This window comes from Cyprinus carpio, chromosome A18, assembly GCF_018340385.1.
Source record: "Cyprinus carpio isolate SPL01 chromosome A18, ASM1834038v1, whole genome shotgun sequence".
In the NCBI taxonomy this organism is placed as follows: domain Eukaryota; kingdom Metazoa; phylum Chordata; class Actinopteri; order Cypriniformes; family Cyprinidae; genus Cyprinus; species Cyprinus carpio.
Genome location: NC_056589.1, coordinates 3,730,237 through 3,752,243, shown reverse-complemented (window position 1 = coordinate 3,752,243; position 22,007 = coordinate 3,730,237). Strand labels below are relative to the sequence as shown.

The 22,007-nt window shown below is 38.7% G+C and overlaps 1 protein-coding gene across 18 annotated transcripts in view; it reads right to left on the bottom strand.

Annotated features, from left to right (window-relative positions):
- Nucleotides 1-682: 682 nt before the first annotated feature.
- lgals4 (galectin 4) overlaps nucleotides 683-22,007 on the bottom strand; it is a 32,734-nt gene continuing 11,409 nt past the window's right edge. For 2 of the 18 annotated variants that reach the window (XM_042774779.1, XM_042774792.1), the window contains 31 exons: nucleotides 21,730-21,928; nucleotides 21,527-21,640; nucleotides 20,218-20,334; nucleotides 19,891-19,979; nucleotides 19,594-19,792; nucleotides 19,391-19,504; nucleotides 19,150-19,266; nucleotides 18,824-18,912; nucleotides 18,526-18,724; nucleotides 18,323-18,436; nucleotides 18,082-18,198; nucleotides 17,756-17,844; nucleotides 17,459-17,657; nucleotides 17,256-17,369; nucleotides 17,014-17,130; nucleotides 16,690-16,778; nucleotides 16,393-16,591; nucleotides 16,190-16,303; nucleotides 15,949-16,065; nucleotides 13,659-13,747; nucleotides 12,128-12,326; nucleotides 11,925-12,038; nucleotides 11,686-11,802; nucleotides 6,208-6,296; nucleotides 4,864-5,062; nucleotides 4,661-4,774; nucleotides 4,422-4,538; nucleotides 3,002-3,090; nucleotides 1,919-2,117; nucleotides 1,582-1,695; nucleotides 683-1,494 (listed from right to left, as the gene is read on the bottom strand). In XM_042774779.1, the coding sequence (XP_042630713.1) occupies nucleotides 1,483-1,494; nucleotides 1,582-1,695; nucleotides 1,919-2,117; nucleotides 3,002-3,090; nucleotides 4,422-4,538; nucleotides 4,661-4,774; nucleotides 4,864-5,062; nucleotides 6,208-6,296; nucleotides 11,686-11,802; nucleotides 11,925-12,038; nucleotides 12,128-12,326; nucleotides 13,659-13,747; nucleotides 15,949-16,065; nucleotides 16,190-16,303; nucleotides 16,393-16,591; nucleotides 16,690-16,778; nucleotides 17,014-17,130; nucleotides 17,256-17,369; nucleotides 17,459-17,657; nucleotides 17,756-17,844; nucleotides 18,082-18,198; nucleotides 18,323-18,436; nucleotides 18,526-18,724; nucleotides 18,824-18,912; nucleotides 19,150-19,266; nucleotides 19,391-19,504; nucleotides 19,594-19,792; nucleotides 19,891-19,979; nucleotides 20,218-20,334; nucleotides 21,527-21,640; nucleotides 21,730-21,928 (3,958 nt within the window). In that variant the 3' untranslated portion in view covers nucleotides 683-1,482. Of the gene's footprint in view, nucleotides 1,495-1,581; nucleotides 1,696-1,918; nucleotides 2,118-3,001; nucleotides 3,091-4,421; nucleotides 4,539-4,660; nucleotides 4,775-4,863; nucleotides 5,063-6,207; nucleotides 6,297-11,685; nucleotides 11,803-11,924; nucleotides 12,039-12,127; nucleotides 12,327-13,658; nucleotides 13,748-15,948; nucleotides 16,066-16,189; nucleotides 16,304-16,392; nucleotides 16,592-16,689; nucleotides 16,779-17,013; nucleotides 17,131-17,255; nucleotides 17,370-17,458; nucleotides 17,658-17,755; nucleotides 17,845-18,081; nucleotides 18,199-18,322; nucleotides 18,437-18,525; nucleotides 18,725-18,823; nucleotides 18,913-19,149; nucleotides 19,267-19,390; nucleotides 19,505-19,593; nucleotides 19,793-19,890; nucleotides 19,980-20,217; nucleotides 20,335-20,458; nucleotides 20,573-21,284; nucleotides 21,402-21,526; nucleotides 21,641-21,729; nucleotides 21,929-22,007 lie in introns of all 18 variants that reach the window. The other 16 variants (XM_042774785.1, XM_042774793.1, XM_042774781.1 and 13 more) reach the window with 15 other exon arrangements.

Sequence of the window (22,007 nt, the reverse complement as noted above, 5' to 3'; positions counted from 1 at the left end):
TCATTAGTTAACATTAGTTAATTACATTAGTTAACATAAATAGGTAACATAAGTAATAATGAACAATATTTCCACAGCATTAATTAATCTTAGTTCATGTTAATTTTCAGCATTTACTAATGCATTATTAAAATCACGAGTTGTGTTTGTCAACATTAATGCACTGTGAACTAACATGAACAATGAACTTTTATTAACATGAACAAAGATTAATAAATTGTGTAATAAATCTATTGTTCATTGTTCATTCATGTTAGTAAATACATTAATATTAACAAATGACATCTAATTGTAAAGTGTCACCATTAATATTTATTCATCATACTGTTGACAGTATTTTCTCTCTTGTTATTTAATCGGAGCTTCAAAGAAGACGGAGAAAGCCAGAGTCTTGTGCCCTGCATTTATCAATATATATATATGTAAAATTATGTTGTATTTGTATTTTCAGTCATATTTGTCTAGTTTATTTGTGACAGTGTAATGAGATCACGAGCCCTGATGTGTTTGACCTCAGATAAATCTAAAATGTGCTGGTGACAAATCAAACACCAAATGCTGTGAGATAATTACCTCACTGTACAATAACTGATAGTGCAGACAGAGAGAAAGAGAACTTAAACACCAGTCAAATATATTTGGCACACAATTCTACACTGATATAGTGACACGTTTCAAGAAGAATCATGAATCAATCTTTATTTGTATTTTGGTAATGATAGTTAAAGTGGGTAATGATAACAATAAGCACATTGTATTCAGTTCATAATTGCTTTCAGACAAAGGCCTGCTGATGACAAGTGTGTACAGTTCATTGCTTTAATGCTGTAGAAATAGCTCCACCTTGTGGCCATTTATATAAAAAAAAAGAAAAATCAGACATGTTGAATATATTTTCTTTCGCTAGATTGATTGTGAAATCAGTTTCTACTAACTCATCTGTTTAAACTAACTCAGTTATCTTTGCCTTTGGGATAAAAAAAAAAAAGAATGTTTAAAAATGACCTGAAAAGCTTTTATTGTTGTATTCTCTGTAAATCTCAAGGTTTACTTTTAGTGGTTTGCCAAAAAGAGTCATGCAATCATCAAGCTTCTCTAAAAATCACCTCACAAAGCCATGTTATAAATATAAAATGCATTACAGATGTCTATATATCTGTATGGCGACAGAGCCTTTGTGTTTGTATTGTGACCCAAAACAAAGAGCAGTGTGGTTTACAAAGGCTGTTTTTTTTTTTTTTTTTTATATATAATTCATTTGCCATTTATTTAGTTGCATAAAAGCAGTAACCTTGATTTGTGGTAATGGATTAGATTGAAATCAGTGATTGATATACTTGGTGTTTCAATTCTAGATGCTTTGGATAAAAGCATCTGCTAAAAGAATAAATGTAAATGTGTGAATATCAGGATGAGGACATGCATGATTTTAACATTGTTCTCTGAGAGTGCTTGTATATAGCGGGAGTCACAGAAATCCTCCTATTCACTGTCCTGTGAAAACAAAGGAAAGTTATTTTTATGTGTGTATTTTCAGTATATTGTAGGCATATAAAGAACAAGCAAGCTGATTTCACTCACCGTGACAAAACCAAGGAAGCTGATGGAGACATTTCCATAAATGTTAATTGTATTTACTTCTTCCAGAGGGATGCGGTGCTTGAACATGCAGTGCTGCTGGCCTTTTATACGTACCTAACCAAACCAAAGCCATATTTAAAGTATACAGTTTAACAAATATTAGCTTAGCATCTTATGGTCACATCACCATTTGGCAGCTGCAAAAAAGCCTTTGAAATCTGATAATATTATAAATATTTTGTATTCACTACATATGATAAGAAATCATCTGCAAAAAGCTCATCAAGAAACAGATTCTTTTTAGAGCACTGTTAGAGTCGTGTCTCAAAACACATACCTGATATCCTTCAGATTTGACGACAAAGAACATCTCAAAAGCTTCTCCCTTTTTAAAGGGGCTGTCAGAGACACTTTCCTCGGCTCCCCATTTCCCATTCTTTAAGCTGTTCATGACCACCTTCGAGCCCATTCGAGGGTTGAAGTGGAAAGCAATGTCATTCTTGTCAGTTGGCCCAGTCTTGAAATTTATTTCAAATCTACATGGAAGTAGAGGCAATATGTTAAATGATCAAAATCAAAATAATTGCTCATCTCACCGACCTCATGAAGAATCGAGAAGTGAAATAAAAGTACTACAACAGATCATGCATTATTTAATATTTAGTCCAAGGCTGGGTCTCTCTTGCATGTTTGGTCCAGTATTAGTATAATAATAATATTGTGATGCATTAAGATATATTGTACCGTTTACTGCAACATGTATCTTATCATGTGGTAGTTCCTAAGCCTAATTCAGTTCATATTGGAGGATTGGTTTCTTACACATGATCAACGGAATTAGGGGTGGGCAATATGACCAAAATCACAACACGAGTCATTTTCATTTTAATGATATATATCAAAATATAATATAGTTATTTTTGATCCCATAGAAATTTCATAATTCTTGTCGGCCAGTGTTGATATCACAAAAAACAAAAAACAAAAAACACACACTCACTGAAGACAAGTTAGTGATTAAATAAGAAGAAACTAATTACAAGTAATGTGACCAAAAACTACAGTATAACAAATAAATAAGAAATGCTACATACAATGTATAAAGTAATTAGATGTATAAAAACACTGCACATTCTTCACTGTGTAAATTACATATATATTTCTTCTTATTCAAGTTACAAAAGTGATTTAGTCAATAGCAGTGAGAGATCCTCTCTTCAACAACTTGTTTGATTAGCATAAATAAAATACATCATCACAATAATACTTAAGACAAATAAAGACAATACCTTAAAATATATACCCTAAGCTGTAAGAGCAATAGAGACAATAGATGAAAATCTCTACTGGTTGACACATTTCTACCGATTAATCGTGTCTACCGGTATATTACCCACCCCTAAACGGAATTGTAACTTACCTTCCAGCATTAGTAGGGATGACTCCCTGAATGTACAAGGCCATGCCTTTTCTCAGTCCTCCTGGAATTGGGGTCACATAAGGAAGAGTCTGTAAAAAGTACAAGAAATCAGGCATCAGTTCTAATCTTGAGGCAGGGTTTGGATTCTTTAAAATGGAAATTTGAAATACAGTGATGGTCAAAGTGCTCATCAGAGAGTTTTCATGCGCCACTTTCAATAAATGAATACTTCACCTAAGAATGACAGTTCTGTCATCATTTACTCATCTTCATGTCATTCCAAATCTGTATGACTTTCTTTGTTTTTGTGAAAAAAAAAAAATAAAAAAAAATAACAGAAGATATTCTAAAGAGCTGATATGGCTTTGGAATGACATGAGGGAGAGTAAGAGACAGAATTTTGGACCATCTCTTTAAATGTTTGCATTTTATTGTGCAGTAAGAAGTCACTGTAAAGTTTGTGTATAGTGCATGTGATGCAAATTTCATCACCAGAATAGTATGCGTGTACTGTATGTGCATCATCCGATTTCTGTAATCGTGCACATGCACATTGACTTGGTTTTGCACTAATCAGTTGTTCCATAAGGTGGCAACACCACCCCGGGCCATTGTTTCACAGTACAAAACTAAAGAGACGGAACCCCATCAAAATAGTGGAGATTGCAACAACAACACATGCCTGCATCGAAGTGCTTGTGTGAGGGGGTTATGAGAGAGCCACAAATTAAGCGTTAGCATTAGTTCTGGCAAGGTCACGTGAGTCAAGCTTGCATCAGCTGATTCTCACCTGATCACATCTACCTATAGGAATATGACACCTATCGGGGCATTCCTATATAAGCTCTATTCAGTATTATTCAGCCGCTTTTTCAGCTTGCTCAGGAGCAAATTACCCTCCTCCATCCCCAACTCCTCCTTTCGCCACAGTCAGGACTTGGCTTTCTGATATTCCTCGCTGAATCAGACTCCTTTATCTTGGATGATGTGTTACACTTAAATATCATTAAGTACATTAATGATATCTGCCTTGTTCTGTTCTGTTTACCCTAGGGGGGTTATTTTGCTGCTCTCCCTGCTCATTCATGACAGTCTGCATGGATGGGCAGGGAGTTTTGGTCCAGAACAGAACCATACCGCCAAACCAAACTTTATGCTAAGTATCTATCACTTTGACGATAGTGGTCCTGACAGAACTTTAGTTTAAAACAGTACAAAGACATTTTAATGGCTCATAACTTCTGGAGAAAAATACAGCAGACGCTGGACAAAGATGAAGCTTTCTAGAGCTCATGTGGTGACCGCCTGCCTATCAAATGAAGTATTATTTGAAAGGCTTCGCATTCAACTGTACGCCTATATTAGCGTACATATTTACAAAAATGAAGTATACTTTGGGCTTAATGGATCAGTCACTCACAGGATTTTGAATGGGCTGTAAAACCTCTGACTTTATGGTGGAAAGTTCCCCACGTGGGCTGCCCAGATATGCAGTTCTTGACCTGACTGCAGTAACAAATGAAGATTTGCTCCAGTTCTAATGAGGGAACAAGAGAGTATATTAAGAAAGGTCTTTATTTTCCATGCCATTTTCAACAGATTCTGACACAGTATCATTCTTGCTGCAATTTTGCCACATCCTCAAAAAATGTAACTTACTTCTATGAAGCCAAAAAGGTTCACAGCAATATCTCCATTTATATTTAACGTCGTCACTTTTTCCAGTGGTATACGGTGCTTGAATGTGTACAGCTCTTTACCGTTCACATAAACCTGATGAATTGAAGCAACACAATACACATGAGAACAAGGTCCTAGCTTCCTTTTAAGAGTGCGGTGAGTCTCGTTCTCAAAACACATACCTGATATCCTTCAGATTTGATGACAAAGAACATCTCAAAGGCTTCTCCCTTTTTAAAGGGGTTGTCAGAGACACTTTCTCCAGTTTCCCATTTTCCAGTACTGAAGCTGTTCATGGCCACATTTGAGCCCATTCGAGGGTTGAAGTGGAAAGCAGTGTCATGCTTGTCAGTTGGCCCAGTCTTGAAATTTATCCTAAACCTATATGGAAGTTGAGACATCATGATCTAGATTCTCTACATTATGAAGAAATGAGATTGGAGATAATAATAATAAAAAAAAAACCTACAAAAAAATCAGGTATTATTTAATATTTAGTGTAGGGCTGTGTATCTCTTTCATGTTTGGTGTAGTATCAAAACTATTATAATATTGTGATACATGGAGATATATTGAATCATGAATTTATTGCAATATGTATCTTATCATGTGGTGGTTGGTAGGGGTGTGATGTGACACTTAGCTCACAAGACGAGAAGGGACACGAGATTGGGTTCACGAGAACAAGATGAGATTTTTGCACAGTATTTTTTAAAGAAATCCTCTATGATGAAAGACATGACTGGAAAAATAGCATGCAGGTGCATTTTGAAATGTTTGAACTAATCATCTTGTAATGAATGTCATTCCAGTTCTACTTTCTGAGTATGAATTATTATATGCAGTAAGCACTGTAAAAGGTTTTGCCACAAACTGACTGGCTTCTCTCCTGTATAATTTCACATGAGTCTCTTCAGAGCTTAGAACTGTGATGAATTGTGAGGTTCTAGAACTTCTGATGTCCTAAATGAACTCAAATTGAACACAGAAATAAAAACAGTATAAGTGACAAAAATAAATACCACAGATTTTTCTTAGTCTTTTTAAGGGCAAACAAAAAGTGCAACCATAATCAAAGTACTATCTCAATATTCAAAGTGCAAATAGAGACCACTTTTTTCTTCAAGCATGATACCGAGCTAAGAGATGATAACTTCACAGCCCAGCATAAGATAGCTTTGTTATTGGGAGATATTGTATGTAGCCTAATTTACAAGATGAGGCATTTGTCAGACACTTGGGAAGTAATATAAACACAATGGGTGTCATATTCTATCCTAATTTCACCCTCACACTCATCGTCATGACGATATCGCGAGACAGCTTTTTACCTCAACGAGAAATCTGTCACATTTTAATATTGCAAGATCTTGTGGCACAAGATCTCGTCACACCCCTAGTGGTTGGCATCACTTAACCATATGTCAGTGCAAATCAGAGAATGTAGTCTATTCCTCTCTGAACTATAGTATTGAATTAATTGTATATTTGGTTGCATAAACACAACCAAAGGAATACTAGCTTACCGGTCAGCATTAGCAGGAACGGCTCCCTGTAAGTACAGGGCCATGCCTTCTCTTAGTCCTCCTGAAATTGGGCCCATATAAGGAATAGTCTGTAGTAAAGAAATAAAATTGGATTCAGTCCTATATGAATCAGAATGTTGTGGCAAGGGACAAACTCAATAAAATGTAAATTTTAAATACTTTGTTGTTTAAAGTGAGCATCGCAAATTGAAAGTATGTCAAAGAAATTGCTTTTGGTTAATACCATTGTATTAAGTTTATGTATATGTTTCATTAAGGGATAGTTCAACCAAATATAATAGTTTCATCATCTTATACTCATACTCATGTTATTTTGAAACTGTATGACTTTCTTTTGTGGAAAACAACAGAATATATACTAAAGAATGTTTGGGTTGTTTTTATCATTATATTGAAAGTCAAAGGGATCCAAAATAACACTGGACCCTATTGATATATTGTTTGGAAAGACAAAACAAAAATTATATTCCACAGATAAAAGATGACTTTGTAATAATATGCACAAGGATGTCTGTGCACAGAGACGCAGCGGCACAGTGCAACCTGAAAGTTTGTGTATGTTTGTCACTTGTATGGATTTGTTTAGACGCATGCAAAACAAAGCCCATCTATAGTCACGAAGAGCTTCTAAATTCCTGTCTGAACTATAGGATTAAATTAATTTTATATTTGGTTTCATAAACACAACCAAAGGAATACTAGCTTCGCAGGAACTCTTCCGGCTTCGCCACTGTTTGGACGTACAGTACTTGCTTACTGCTCTGCGCTTTGCTCCCTATTTCTGTACTTTTCTCTGATTTTTCTAAGACTTTAACTTCAGCAGATCAGCACAGTACTCAAACAACACATTTTTGGCACAAAGACTAAAACTAAAAACTCTTTGGGACTGGAATACAGTAATACAAAGAAAAAGAAGACTCTTTGCCTCCCACTGCAAGCAGCTTACATTCCGGAGACGGTAAAACACAGCTGCCCACATTCAAACAGAAGAGAAAGAAAATGCCTCCTGTTGAATCTACCTGCTGCATGAACTGCTGCATGAACTGCTGCAAACTTCTGCAAAGGATTGCGGTTCTTGAAACAAAGTTACTTGCTGGACTTCCAAAACAGGCAGAACACTCAGCAGACCATCATCATGGACCCCCTGAGCATACAGCCGGTGAGTCCAATGAATCTCAACTGTTTATACTAAGTGTAGAGGAACAAGCCGAAACTGATTGTCACACTAATCAATGGCATAAACAGGGAGTGAGACCCAAAGGCACACAAGACATCAGATTGTCATGAGTTCCTTGTATTGCTGCCGTAGCATCCTGTACCCCAGATTCGGCTATGACAAGGCTTGTGAATACTGGTATTCTACCACCCCTATACGTCTTGTGAACAGATTTGAAGCATTAATGAATGCGGGAGAGGAATCCCCAAATGGGATTAAACATGGATCGGATCAGCCAGCAGCTAACATCGCTACTAACAGGTGCTCAAGGTCGAGCAGACAGCGACATTCAGCTCAGAGTGCAGCCGAGCCCAGGACTCTGATAGTGGGCGACTCCATTATCAGAGACATCAGTAGCAGAAATACAACAACATGCTGGCTTCCTCAAGCAACCGTCTTTGATGTGAAGAAGGAACTTCTGAAAATTCTAATGGACCACTCCCAGCAAGGGGAACTAATATGTTTTCACGTTTGCTTGGGCTAAACACATGGCTACAAAGAATCTGCAGTTTAAAAGGAGTCAATTTCATTGAGAACTTCAATCTTTTCTGGGGCCATAGACAACTATTTAAACTGGATGGCCTCCACCGAAACAAACTTGGTGCAAGAGTGCTAAAGGACACTCTACTTCTCCCTCCATCATCCTTCAGTAGTGTGTGCCAAACTACTCAACCTGTATGGCACACACACCTGGACAGAGTAGAAGTGATGACAGGACTTCATATCAGCTTCAGAGTTATCATGTGGTTGACACATCCCACAAGGACACTGAAAACACCACGCAGCCACAACAAGCACTGCTCATGGACACCATCCCAGCTGAGCCCTACCCACAGAGCTCATCAAAGACAGACTGTGACATATCAAAACAGCTCCAAGACTCAGCACCCAAGGACGACTTTCTGGAAAACAGCCAGGGAAGCCAGGACTATATGTTTCAGCCACCAGAAACACCAGAGCCACAGCCCAGCTCACCAGACACATTATCCCTCTCTCCAGCCTTTTCACTTCGTAGCTTCTCACAGAAAATGGAGGAACTGGTTTATGCTGGGACCAAACTCTCCCACTCTTTTGCTGCAAGCCTCCAGATATCAACTAAAAAGTGGCGGGCCCCACAACCACCAAAGCCTGTGTGCCCAGCTCTCCCTCCTCTTCCTATGAGAGCTCTCCGACCACTGCCACAAACGCAAGGGCCCAAACCCTCCATCTGCTGTAGGTGAACCAAAAGCAACTGATAGCAGCTCTCAGTGATATGTGTCGGGTCCCTGCTATGATAGCAGCAACATTCACAAATGTTTACAGAACAAGCGGGAACCCAGTGTGCCTGTAGCTTTCTCTATTTCTGTTTTATCACGTGATAGAAAGTCTAAGGCCGCCTCAAGCCGTACGGCTGACCCATCTATTCTAAGTATGCATCAAACTAATATTGCTGTTGAGACAAAATGTAATGCCATCAAGTTAGCATTTTTAAGCATTCACTCACTAAAAAATAAATAATTTCTAATCAATGACTTCATAACCACAAACAACCTGGATTTTATGGCTAGAAGACAGCTGCAGTGCAATGGTCCTCAGTGAAACAGTCCCTCCTAACTTTACTTTCATGAGTGTCTGCAGGACTGTAAGGAGAGGTGGAGGTGTAGCTGCTCTACTTAAAGATGTCTATCAATGCAAGCAAATGTCATTTGGTCAGTAATTGCCTTTTGAATATCTGGGGATTGTGTTGAAAGGTGCTCCACACATTCTGTTTATCATTATTTACAGGCCTCCAAAATACTCTCCGGCCTTTGTTGAAGAGTTCACAGAAATGCTATCAATGATTTCCTCAGAGTTTGACTGTTTTGCTATTTCAAGGGATTTTAATATTCACATAGATAATGCAGAAAATAAAACTACAAAAGAAATTATAACTGTTTTAAACTCTTTTGACCTGATTCAGCATGTGCATGGACCCATACATAATCGTGGACATACTCTAGACTTACTCATCAGTAGGGGTCTAAACATTTCATCAATTGTTATTAAGGACATAGCACTATCTGATCACTTCTGTATTTTCTTTGATATATTGATCTCTGCTACGACTGAATCTAGATCTGTCTCTGTCAGAAAGAGATGCATTAATGAAAACACTAGTGTGCGGTTTATGGAGGCTATATCTCTAACACCAAGAATTTCTGCAGACTCTGTTGATCTTCTCCTTGATTCCTTTAACTCAAAAGTTAAAATGTTATTAATGACATTGCTCCTATGAAAGTCAGCAAAAAGACTAGCAGACAAAAATCACCTTGGAGAAAATCAACAGCAGTACAGAGCGTGAAAAGACAATGCAGAAAAGCTGAGTGGATGTGGCAAAAGACGAAACTTGAAATTCACTATAGCATCTATAAAGACAGCCTTAATGCTTTTAATGTGAAACTAGCCACAGCTAGACAGACTTTCTTCTCATACTTTATAAACGGTAACTTATACAACACTCACACTCTTTTTGCTACTGTTGAGAGACTGACAAACCCCCCAAGTCAGATTGCCAGTGAAATGCTCTCTGACAGCCAATGCAATGAGTTTGATTCCTTCTTTTCTGAGAAGATAAATAATATCACTGATGATTGATGATGATTAGCACATCATCATGTTATGTCAGACAGATTCAACCGCAATATCAAAAAGAAAATACTATGTCTGATTTTGAAGAAATTGATAGTAAAATTTTGGAAGAAATAGTACAGCACCTTAAATCGTCAACCTGCTATCTTGACACACTTCCCACATATTTTTTTTCAAAAGGGTGCTTAACTGTTTAAAAGCAGATCTCTTAGAAGTGGTGAACACCTCACTTCTTTCTGGGACTTTTCCAAACTCCCTGAAAACTGCAGTTGTTAAACCCCTTCTGAAAAAGAGCAATCTTGATAACACCATATTGAGCAACTATAGACCAATATCAAATCTTCCTTTTATAGGCAAGATTATGGAAAAGGTAGTCTTTAATCAGCTGAATAAATACTTCAACTCAAAATTTCAATCTGGTTTCCGACTGCATCACAGCACAGAGACAGCGCTCATTAAGATAATTAATGATATTCACTTAAATTCTGATTCTGGCAAAAATATGAGTGCTGGCATTACTAGATTTCAGTGCTGCGTTTGACACTGTCGATCATAACATACTACTAGAGAGACTGGAAAACTGGGTCGGGCTTTCTGGGATGGTAATCAATCGGATCAGGTCATTCTTAGAAGGGAGAGGTTATTATGTGAGTATAGGAAAGCATAAGTCTAAGTGGACGTCCATGACATGCGGACTCCCACAAGGCTTAATTCTTGCACCGCTCTTGTTTTTGCCTGTATATGCATCTGCTAATTCAAATAATGAGAAAGAACCAAAAGCCTTATCGCCAAATGACTACAGCCCCATTGACTCCCTCTGCCAATGCATTGATGAAATTAACAGTTGGATGTGCCAGAACTTTCTTCAGTTAAACAGGGAAAAAGTTATTGCATTTGGAAACAAAGATGAAGACCTCAAGGTGAATGCATACCTTGACTCTAGGGGTCTAACAACTAAAAATCAAGTCAGGAATCTTGGTGTGATTCTGGAGACAGAGCTTAGTTTCAGTAGTCATGTCAAAGCAGTAACTAAATCAGCATACTATCATATCATCACTTAGAGAAACTTGTTCATGCTTTTATCACCAGCATGGTGGAATATTGTAATGGTCTCCTCACCGGCCTTCCCAAGAAGACCATTAGACAGCTGCAGCTCATCCAGAACGCTGCTGCCAGAATTCTGACTAGAACCAGAAAATATGAGCATATCACACCAGTCCTCAGGTCCTTACACTGGCTTCCAGTTACATTTAGGATTGATTTTAAAGTACTTTTACTTGTTTATAAATCACTCAATGGCCTAGTATGGAAATACATTGCAGATATGCCCATTTAATATTAACGCTCAATAACATCCAGATCATTAGGATCGAGTCAGTTAGAAATGCCAAGGGTTCACACAAAACAAGGGAAGTCCACATTTAGTTATTATACCGCTTTAGTTTAAAAGAGTACAAAGATATTTTTATGGTTCATAACTTCTGGAGTAAAATACAGCAGACGCTGGACAAAGAAGCTTTCTAGGTTGGAGTATACTTTGAAAAGCTTCATGTTCAACTGTAGGCATATGTTAGCATACGCATATACAAAAATGAAGTACAGTATACTTTGGGCTTAATGGATCAGTCACTCACAAGATTTTGAATGGGCTGTAAAACCTCTGACTTTATGGTGGAAAGTTCCCCACGTGGGCTGCCCAGATATGCAGTTTTTGACCTGACTGCAGTAACAAATGAAGATTTGCTCCAGTTCTAATGAGGGAACAAGAGAATATATTTAGAAAGGTCTTTATTTTCCATGTCATTCTAAACAGATTCTGACACAGTATCATTCTTGCTGCAATTTTGCCACATCCTCAAAAAATGTAACTTACTTCTATGAAGCCAAAAAGGTTCACACCAACATCTCCATTTATATTTAACATCGTCACTTTTTCCAGTGGTATACGGTGCTTGAATGTGTACAGCTCTTTACCGTTCACATAAACCTGATGAATTGAAGAAACACAGCCCATGTGAGGACAAGCTCCTAGCTTCCTTTTAAGAGTGTGGTGAGTCTTGTTCTCAAAACACGTACCTGATATCCTTCAGATTTGATGACAAAGAACATCTCAAAGGCTTCTCCCTTTTTAAAGGGGTTGTCAGAGACACTTTCTCCAGTTTCCCATTTTCCAGTACTGAAGCTGTTCATGGCCACATTTGAGCCCATTCGAGGGTTGAAGTGGAAAGCAGTGTCATGCTTGTCAGTTGGCCCAGTCTTGAAATTTATCCTAAACCTATATGGAAGTTGAGACATCATGATCTAGATTCTCTACGTTATGAAGAAATGAGATTGGAGATAGTAGTCCACAAAAAAAAAAAAAAAAAAAAAAAAAAAAAAAAAAAATCCAACAAATCAGGTATTATTTAATATTTAGTGTAGGGCTGTGTATCTCTTTCATGTTTGGTGTAGTATCAAAACTATTATAATATTGTGATACATGGAGATATATTGAATCATGACTATTTATTGCAATATGTATCTTATCATGTGGTGGTTGGTAGGGGTGTGATGTGACACTTAGCTCACAAGACGTGATGGGACACGAGATTGGGTTCACGAGAACAAGATGAAATTTTTGCACAGTATTTTTTAAAGAAATCCTCTATGATGAAATACATGACTGGAAAAATAGCATGCAGGTAAATTTTTGAAATGTTTGAACTAATCATCTTGTAATGAATGCCATTCCAGTTCTACTTTCTGACTATGAATTATTATATGCAGTAAGCACTGTAAAAGGTTTTGCCACAAACTGACTGGCTTCTCTCCTGTATAATTTCACATGAGTCTCTTCAGAGCTTAGAACTGTGATAAATTGTGAGGTTCTAGAACTTCTGATCTCCTAAATGAACTCAAATTGAACACAGAAATAAAAACAGTATAAGTGACAAAAATAAATGCCACAGATTTTTCTTAGTCTTTTTAAGGGCAAACAAAAAGTGCAACCATAATCAAAGTACTGTCTCAATATTCAAAGTGCAAATAGAGACCACTTTTTTCTTCAAACATGATACAGAGCTAAGAGATGATAACTTCACAGCCCAGCATAAGATAGCTTTGTTATTGGGAGATATTGTATGTAGCCTAATTTACAAGATGAGGCATTTGTCAGACACTTGGGGAGTCCTCCACCATGGTCTTGTCAGTCATCTTGCCTTACTCTCGCCGTGATCAGTAAACTTCCTCCTGAACTGCTTATGCTGGATGAGCAGAGCAGATGCTTTCATTGAAGAATTGACTGTTATCCAACTAAATTAAATGGTTTTTATTTCTACATAAACGCTAAATGACAGTGAAGTAATGTAAACACAATGGGTGTCATACTCTATCCTAATTTTACTCTCACACTCATCGCGAGACAGCTTTTCACTTCAACGAAAAATCTGTCACATTTTAATATTGCAAAATCTTGTGGCACGAGATCTCGTCACACCCCTAGTGGTTGGCATCTTTTAACCATATGTCAGTGCAAATCAGAGAATGTAGTCTATTCCTCTCTGAACTATAGTATTGAATTAATTGTATATTTGGTTACATAAACACAACCAAAGGAATACTAGCTTACCGTTCAGCATTAGCAGGAACGGCTCCCTGTAAGTACACGGCCATGCCTTCTCTTAGTCCTCCTGAAATTGGGCCCATATAAGGAATAGTCTGTAGTACACAAAAAAATTGAATTCAGTCCTATATGAATCGGAATGTTGTCGCAAGGAACAAACTCAATAAAATGGAAGTTTGAAATACGTTGTTGTTTAAAGTGAGCACTGCAAATTGAAAGTATGTCAAAGAAATTGCTTTTGGTTAATACCATTTTATTACGTTTATGTAATATGTTTCATTAAGGGATAGTTCAATCAAATATAATAGTTTCATCATCTTACAATCATACTCATGTTATTCTGAAACTATGACTTTCTTTTGTGGAAAACAACAAAATATATACTAAAGAATGTTTTGTTTGTTTTTATCATTACATTGAAAGTCAAAGGGACTATTGATATATTGTTTGGAAAGACAAAACAAAATATTTTATTCCACAGATAAAAGATGACTTTGTAATAATATGCACAAGATGGTGGCGGGTAGAAAAGCAGTGCCACAGTGCAACCTGAAAGTTTGTATGGATTTGTTTAGACATATACAAAAAAAAAAGCCCATCTATAGTCATGAAGAGCATCTAAATATTACTTTAAGGTGCCAAATACCAATAACAGGCACCATTCATAATTCACATCAGACCCCCCTGGATTAAACAGACCCCCGGACTCTCAGTGGATGACCCTACCAAGTAGCATATGTCGGAGGGGGAGAAGAGAACGGAAACAAAAGAGGGGATGTCGAGCCGGTCACTTGGCTAGGGTAAAGAGGACCCCAAGCAGACTACCACTACTTTTTTTTAGCAAATGCTAGGTCCCTGGGCAATAAAATGGATGGATTGAGACTGAATTTATCAACGCGAATAACAACTGGTGCACAAATGCTACCAAACATAACAAAAACCTCTCACCACACGGGAATCCTGGGCAGTGCTTTCGAGCTAGCAGGCCGCTCCATTCACCATGTCAACAGGACTCAAGACTCTGGTAAGAGCCGTGGTGGCGTTTTGTGTATTTATATAAATAACAACTGGTGCACAAATGCTACCATACTTGATCAATACTGCTCACCAGATTTGGAGTTCCTAGCAGTTAAATGTAGACCATACTACCTGCCAAGAGAGTTTTCTGTTGTTATTGTGCTAGCTGTCTATATACCACCATGCACTAATGCTAAGCTAGCATTTAGCTACCTGCTTGCTGCCATAAACAAACAACAGAATGCTTATCCTGAAGGTGTTTTCATAGCTGCTGGGGACTTTAATCATGTTAACCTGAAGAGAGTGCTTCCTAAATTTGATCAGCATGTTTAATGTGCCACAAGAGCGGCCAATACTTTGGACTGTGTTTACTCTAATATCACCAAAGGATATAAAGCCTATCCTCTTTCTCATCTTGGACAGTCTGACCACCTACCGTATCACTCTTTCTTATCCCAGCATACAGCTTCATTTTTAAAAAACTGAAGTCCGTCACGAAAAGGGTGGTAAACTGGCCTGTGGCCTCTATGTTACAACTGCAGGACTGCTTTGAAAGAACTAACTGGTGCATTTTTTATGACCCAGATGTAGAAACTTTCACAAACACTGTCCTCTGCTACATTAGGACGTGCATCGAAAGTGTAACTATTAATAAGCACATCTGTGTTTTCTCAAATAAGAAACCATGGATGATTAAAGAGATCCAGAATCTGTTGAAAGAACATAATTTAGATTTAGATCAGGCGACAGAGAACAGTACAGCATGGCCAGACACAACCTTAAAAAGGGCCGAACCATTTCTTCGCACGCTTGGAAACAACTAGGGAGGACACTGCTGCAACACTACTACTGGAGGCTATGGACCCCTTATGTTTCCGCAGCATAAATAGCTGCCCACTGCTCCGGGTGTGTGTTCACGGTCTGTGTGTGTTCACTGCTGTGTGTGTGCACTGTTCACTGCTGTATGTGTGCACTTTGGATGGGTTAAATGCAGAGCACGAATTCTGAGTATGGGTCACCATTCTTGGCTGTATGTCACGTCACTTATTTCTACAGTAAACACAAGAAAACAGGCATCAGCGTATATTAACCAGATTCTTATAACAGGTTTTCAACTCAGTGAAAAAAAAAAAATTGATGTTTAAAGTGGTGATGACAATTTTGCCACTGTGGTGAAACAATTGCTCTTGGGAAAAATAGTTCTGATGTACTGCTGTTTCATTAAGTGCTTGCACTTTGTTGTGCTTTCAGAAGTCACTGGTAAAGATCGGTCACTCACAGGGTTTCGGACTGGCTGCAAGATCTCTGACTGTACAGTGGAAACTCCCCCATGTGAGCTGCCCAGAGTGGAGATTTCTGTTATAACTTCTGTAGGAAATACAGATGCGCTCCAGTTCTAATGTGGGAACAGAGAAAAGTGACTTTAGAAAGCTCTTCACCCTCAAAGCCATTCTCACTGGATCCTGTGACAGTATCATCCATGCTGTCTCATTGCTTTAGCTGAAGAAAAAGTGACCTACTTGTAGGAAGCCAGAAAGGTTCACAGCAACATCACCACTGAAATTTAATGTTGACACTTTTTCCAGTGGTATACGGTGCTTGAATGTGTACAGCTCTTTACCATTCACATAAACCTGATGAATTGAAGAAACACAGCCCATGTGAGGACAAGCTCCTAGCTTCCTTTTAGGAGTGCAGTGAGTCTCGAAATAAAAACACTTACCTGATATCCTTCAGATTTGATGACAGAGAACATCTCAAATGCTTCTCCCTTTTTAAAGGGGTTTTCAGAGACACTTTCCTCAGTTCCCCAAATGCCATTTATTATACTGTTCATAGCCACCTTCTGGTCCATTCGAGGATTGAATTGGAAAGCCATGTCATCATTGCTGGACGGCCCAGTCTTGAAATTTATTTCAAATCTGCATGGAAGTTCAAGTATGTTGAAGCAACCAAATCCCAAAACCAGTGAATTCTTTGTGTCCAATTTCCCAAATTGTTCAATGAAGTGATTCCTTACTGGTCAGCATTAGTGGGAACAACTCCCTGTAAGTACAAGGCCATGCCTTCCCTCAGTCCTCCTGAAATTGGTGCCACATAAGGAAGGTTCTGCAGTAAACAAGAAAATAGGCATCAGTGTATATAAGCATATTCTTAAAGCAGGTTTTCAACTCACTGAAATGGGAATATGGAATTTCATCCACATTTAAATTGGCCATCAGAATCTTCCAGCTGTGGTAAGACAATTCCTCTTGGGTAAAATAGTTCTGATGTACTGCTGTTTCATTAAGTGCTTGCACTTTGTTGTGCTTTCAGAAGTCACTGGTAAAGATCGGTCACTCACAGGGTTTTGGACTGGCTGCAAGATCTCTGATTGTACGGTGGAATGTACCCCATGTGAGCTACCCAGAGTGGTGATTTTTGTTATAACTTCTGTAGGAAATACAGATGCACTCCAGTTCTAAAGTGAGAACAGAGAAAAGTGACTTTTCGAAAGCTCTTCACCCTCAAAGCCATTCTCACTGGATTCTGTGACAGTATCATTCATGCTGCCTCATTGCTTTAGCTGAAGAAAAAGTGACCTACTTGTAGGAAGCCAGAAAGGTTCACAGCAACATCACCACTGATATTTAATGTTGATACTTTTTCCAGTGGTATACGGTGCTTGAATGTGTACAGCTCTTTACCATTCACATAAACCTGATGAATTGAAGAAACACAGCCCATGTGAGGACAAGCTCCTAGCTTCCTTTTAGGAGTGCAGTGAGTCTCGAAATAAAAGCACGTACCTGATATCCTTCAGATTTGATGACAGTGAACATCTCAAAGGCTTCTCCCTTTTTAAAGGGGTTGTCAGAGACACTTTCCTCAGTTCCCCAACTGCCATTTATTATACTGTTCATGGCCAACTTCTGGTCCATTCGAGGTTTGAACTGGAAAGCCATGTCATCATTGCTGGACGGCCCAGTCTTGAAATTTATTTCAAATCTGCATGGAAGTTCAAATATGTTGAAGCAACCAAATCCCATAAACAGTGAATTCTTTGTGTCCAATTTCCCAAATTGTTCAATGAAGTGATTCCTTACTGGTCAGCATTTGTGGGAACAACTCCCTGTAAGTACAAGGCCATGCCTTCCCTCAGTCCTCCTAAAATTGGTGCCACGTAAGGAAGGTTCTGCAGTAAACACAAGAAAATAGGCATCAGCGTATATAAGCATATTCTTAAAGCAGGTTTTCAACTCACTGAAATGGGAATATGGAATTTCATCCACATTTAAAATGGCCATCAGAATCTTTAAGCTGTGTTAAGAAAATTGCTTATGGGTAAAATAGTTCTGATGTACTGCTGTTTCATTAAGTGCTTGCACTTTGTTGTGCTTTCAGAAGTCACTGGTAAAGATCGGTCACTCACAGGGTTTTGGACTGGCTGCAAGATCTCTGATTGTACGGTGGAAACTCCCCCATGTGAGCTGCCCAGAGTGGTGATTTTTGTTATAACTTCTGTAGGAAATACAGATGCGCTCCAGTTCTAACGTGGGAAAAGAGAAAAGTGACTTTAGAAAGCTGTTCACCCTCAAAGCCATTCTCACTGGATTCTGTGACAGTATCATCCATGCTGCCAAATTGCTTTAGCTGAAGAAAAAGTGACCTACTTGCAGGAAGCCAGAAAGGTTCACAGCAACATCACCATTGATATTTAATGTTGACACTTTTTCCAGTGGTATACGGTGCTTGAATGTGTACAGCTCTTTACCATTCACATAAACCTGATGAATTGAAGAAACACAGCCCATGTGAGGACAAGCTCCTAGCTTCCTTTTAGGAGTGCAGTGAGTCTCGATCTTAAAACACTTACCTGATATCCTTCAGATTTGATGACAGTGAACATCTCAAAGGCTTCTCCCTTTTTAAAGGGGTTGTCAGAGACACTTTCCTCAGTTCCCCAACTGCCATTTATTATACTGTTCATGGCCAACTTCTGGTCCATTCGAGGATGGAATTGGAAAGCCATGTCATCATTGCTGGACGGCCCAGTCTTGAAATTTATTTCAAATCTGCATGGAAGTTCAAATATGTTGAAGCAACCAAATCCCAAAAACAGTGAATGTCTTTGTGTCCAATTTCCCAAATTGTTCAATGAAGTGATTCCTTACTGGTCAGCATTAGTGGGAACAACTCCCTTTAAGTACAAGGCCATGCCTTCCCTCAGTCCTCCTGAAATTGGTGCCACATAAGGAAGGTTCTGCAGTAAACACAAGAAAATAGGCATCAGCGTATATAATCAGATTCTTAAAGCAGGTTTTCAACTCACTGAAATGGGAATATGGAATTTCATCCACATTTAAATTAGCCATCAGAATCTTCCAGCTGTGGTAAGACAATTCCTCTTGGGTAAAATAGTATTGATGTACTGCTGTTTCATTAAGTGTTTGCACTTTGTTGTGCTTTCAGAAGTCACTGGTAAAGATCGGTCACTCACAGGGTTTTGGACTGGCTGCAAGATCTCTGATTGTACGGTGGAATGTACCCCATGTGAGCTACCCAGAGTGGTGATTTTTGTTATAACTTCTGTAGGAGATACAGATGCACTCCAGTTCTAAAGTGAGAACAGAGAAAAGTGACTTTAGAAAGCTGTTCACCCTCAAAGCCATTCTCACTGGATTCTGTGACAGTATCATTCATGCTGCCTCATTGCTTTAGCTGAAGAAAAAGTGACCTACTTGTATGAAGCCAGAAAGTTTCACAGCAACATCACCACTGATATTTAACGTTGACACTTTTTCCAGTGGTATACGGTGCTTAAATGTGTACATCTCTTTACCATTCACATAAACCTGATGAATTGAAGCAACACAGCCCATGTGAGGACAAGGTCCTAGCTTCCTTTTAGTAGTGTGTTGAGTCTCGAAATACAAGCACGTACCTGAAATCCTTCAGATTTGATGACAGAGAGCATCTCAAAGGCTTCTCCCTTATTAAAGGGGTTTTCAGAGACACTTTCCTCAGTTCCCCAAATGCCATTTATTACACTGTTCATAGCCACCTTCTTGTCCATTCGAGGATTAAAGTGGAAAGCCTTGTCTTCATTGCTGGACGGCCCAGTCTTGAAATTTATTTCAAATCTGCATGGAAGTTCAAATATGTTGAAGCAACCAAATCCCAAAAACTGTGAATTCTTTGTGTCCAATTTCCCAAATTGTTCAATGAAGTGTTTCCTTACTGGTCAGCATTTGTGGGAACAACTCCCTGTAAGTACAAGGCCATGCCTTCCCTCAGTCCTCCTGAAATTGGTGCCACATAAGGAAGGTTCTGCAGTAAACACAAGAAAATAGGCATCAGCGTATATAATCAGATTCTTAAAGCAGGTTTTTTCAACTCACTGAAATGGAAATATGGAATTTCAACCACATTTAAAATGGCCATCAGAATCTTCAAACTGTGGTAAGACAATTCGACTTGGGTAAATAGTTCTGATGTACTGCTGTTTCATTAAGTGCTTGCACTTTGTTGTGCTTTCAGAAGTCACTGGTAAAGATCGGTAACTCACAGGGTTTTGGACTGGCTGCAAGATCTCTGATTGTACAGTGGAATGTGCCCCATGTGAGCTGCACATAGTGGTGATTTTTGTTATAACTTCTGTAGGAGATACAGATGCACTCCAGTTCTAATGTGGGAACAGAGAAAAGTGAATTTAGAAAGCTGTTCACCCTCAAAGGCATTCTCACTGGATTCTGTGACAGTATCATCCATGCTGCCAAATTGCTTTAGCTGAAGAAAAAGTGACCTACTTGTAGGAAGCCAGAAAGGTCCACAGCAACATCACCACTGATATTTAATGTTGACACTTTTTCCAGTGGTATACGGTGCTTGAATGTGTACAGCTCTTTACCATTCACATAAACCTGATGAATTGAAGCAACACAGCCCATGTGAGGACAAGGTCCTAGCTTCCTTTTAGTAGTGTGTTGAGTCTCGAAATAAAAGCACGTACCTGAAATCCTTCAGATTTGATGACAGAGAACATCTCAAAGGCTCCTCCTTTTTAAAGGGGTTGTCAGAGAGACACTTTCCTCAGTTCCCCAACTGCCATTTATTACACTGTTCATGGCCACCTTCTGGTCCATTCGAGGATTGAACTGGAAAGCCATGTCATCATTGCTGGACGGCCCAGTCTTGAAATTTATTTCAAATCTGCATGGAAGTTCAAATATGTTGAAGCAACCAAATCCCAAAAACTGTGAATTCTTTGTGTCCAATTTCCCAAATTGTTCAATGAAGTGTTTCCTTACTGGTCAGCATTAGTGGGAACAACTCCCTGTAAGTACAAGGCCATGCCTTCCCTCAGTCCTCCTGAAATTGGTGCCACGTAAGGAAGGTTCTGCAGTAAACACAAGAAAATAGGCATCAGCGTATATAAGCATATTCTTAAAGCAGGTTTTCAACTCACTGAAATGGGAATATGGAATTTCAACCACATTTAAAATGGCCATCAGAATCTTTAAACTGTGGTAAGACAATTCCACTTGGGTAAATAGTTCTGATGAACTGCTGTTTCGTTAAGTGCTTGCACTTTGTTGTGCTTTCAGAAGTCACTGGTAAAGATCGGTCACTCACAGGGTTTTGGACTGGCTGCAAGATCTCTGATTGTACGGTGGAATGTGCCCCATGTGAGCTGCCCAGAGTGGTGATTTTTGTTATAACTTCTGTAGGAAATACAGATGCGCTCCAGTTCTAAAGTGAGAACAGAGAAAAGTGACTTTTCGAAAGCTCTTCACCCTCAAAGCCATTCTCACTGGATTCTGTGACAGTATCATCCATGCTGTCACATTGCTTTAGCTGAAGAAAAAGTGACCTACTTGTAGGAAGCCAGAAAGGTTCACAGCAACATCACCATTGATATTTAATGTTGACACTTTTTCCAGTGGTATACGGTGCTTGAATGTGTACATCTCTTTACCATTCACATAAACCTGATGAATTGAAGCAACACAGCCCATGTGAGGACAAGATCCTAGCTTCCTTTTAGGAGTGCGGTGAGTCTCGAAATAAAAGCACGTACCTGATATCCTTCAGATTTGATGACAGAGAACATCTCAAATGCTTCTCCCTTTTTAAAGGGGTTTTCAGAGACACTTTCCTCAGTTCCCCAACTGCCATTTATTACACTGTTCATGGCCACCTTCTGGTCCATTCGAGGATTGAACTGGAAAGCCATGTCATCATTGCTGGACGGCCCAGTCTTGAAATTTATTTCAAATCTGCATGGAAGTTCAAATATATTGAAGCAACCAAATCCCAAAAACAGTGAATTCTTTGTGTCCAATTTCCCAAATTGTT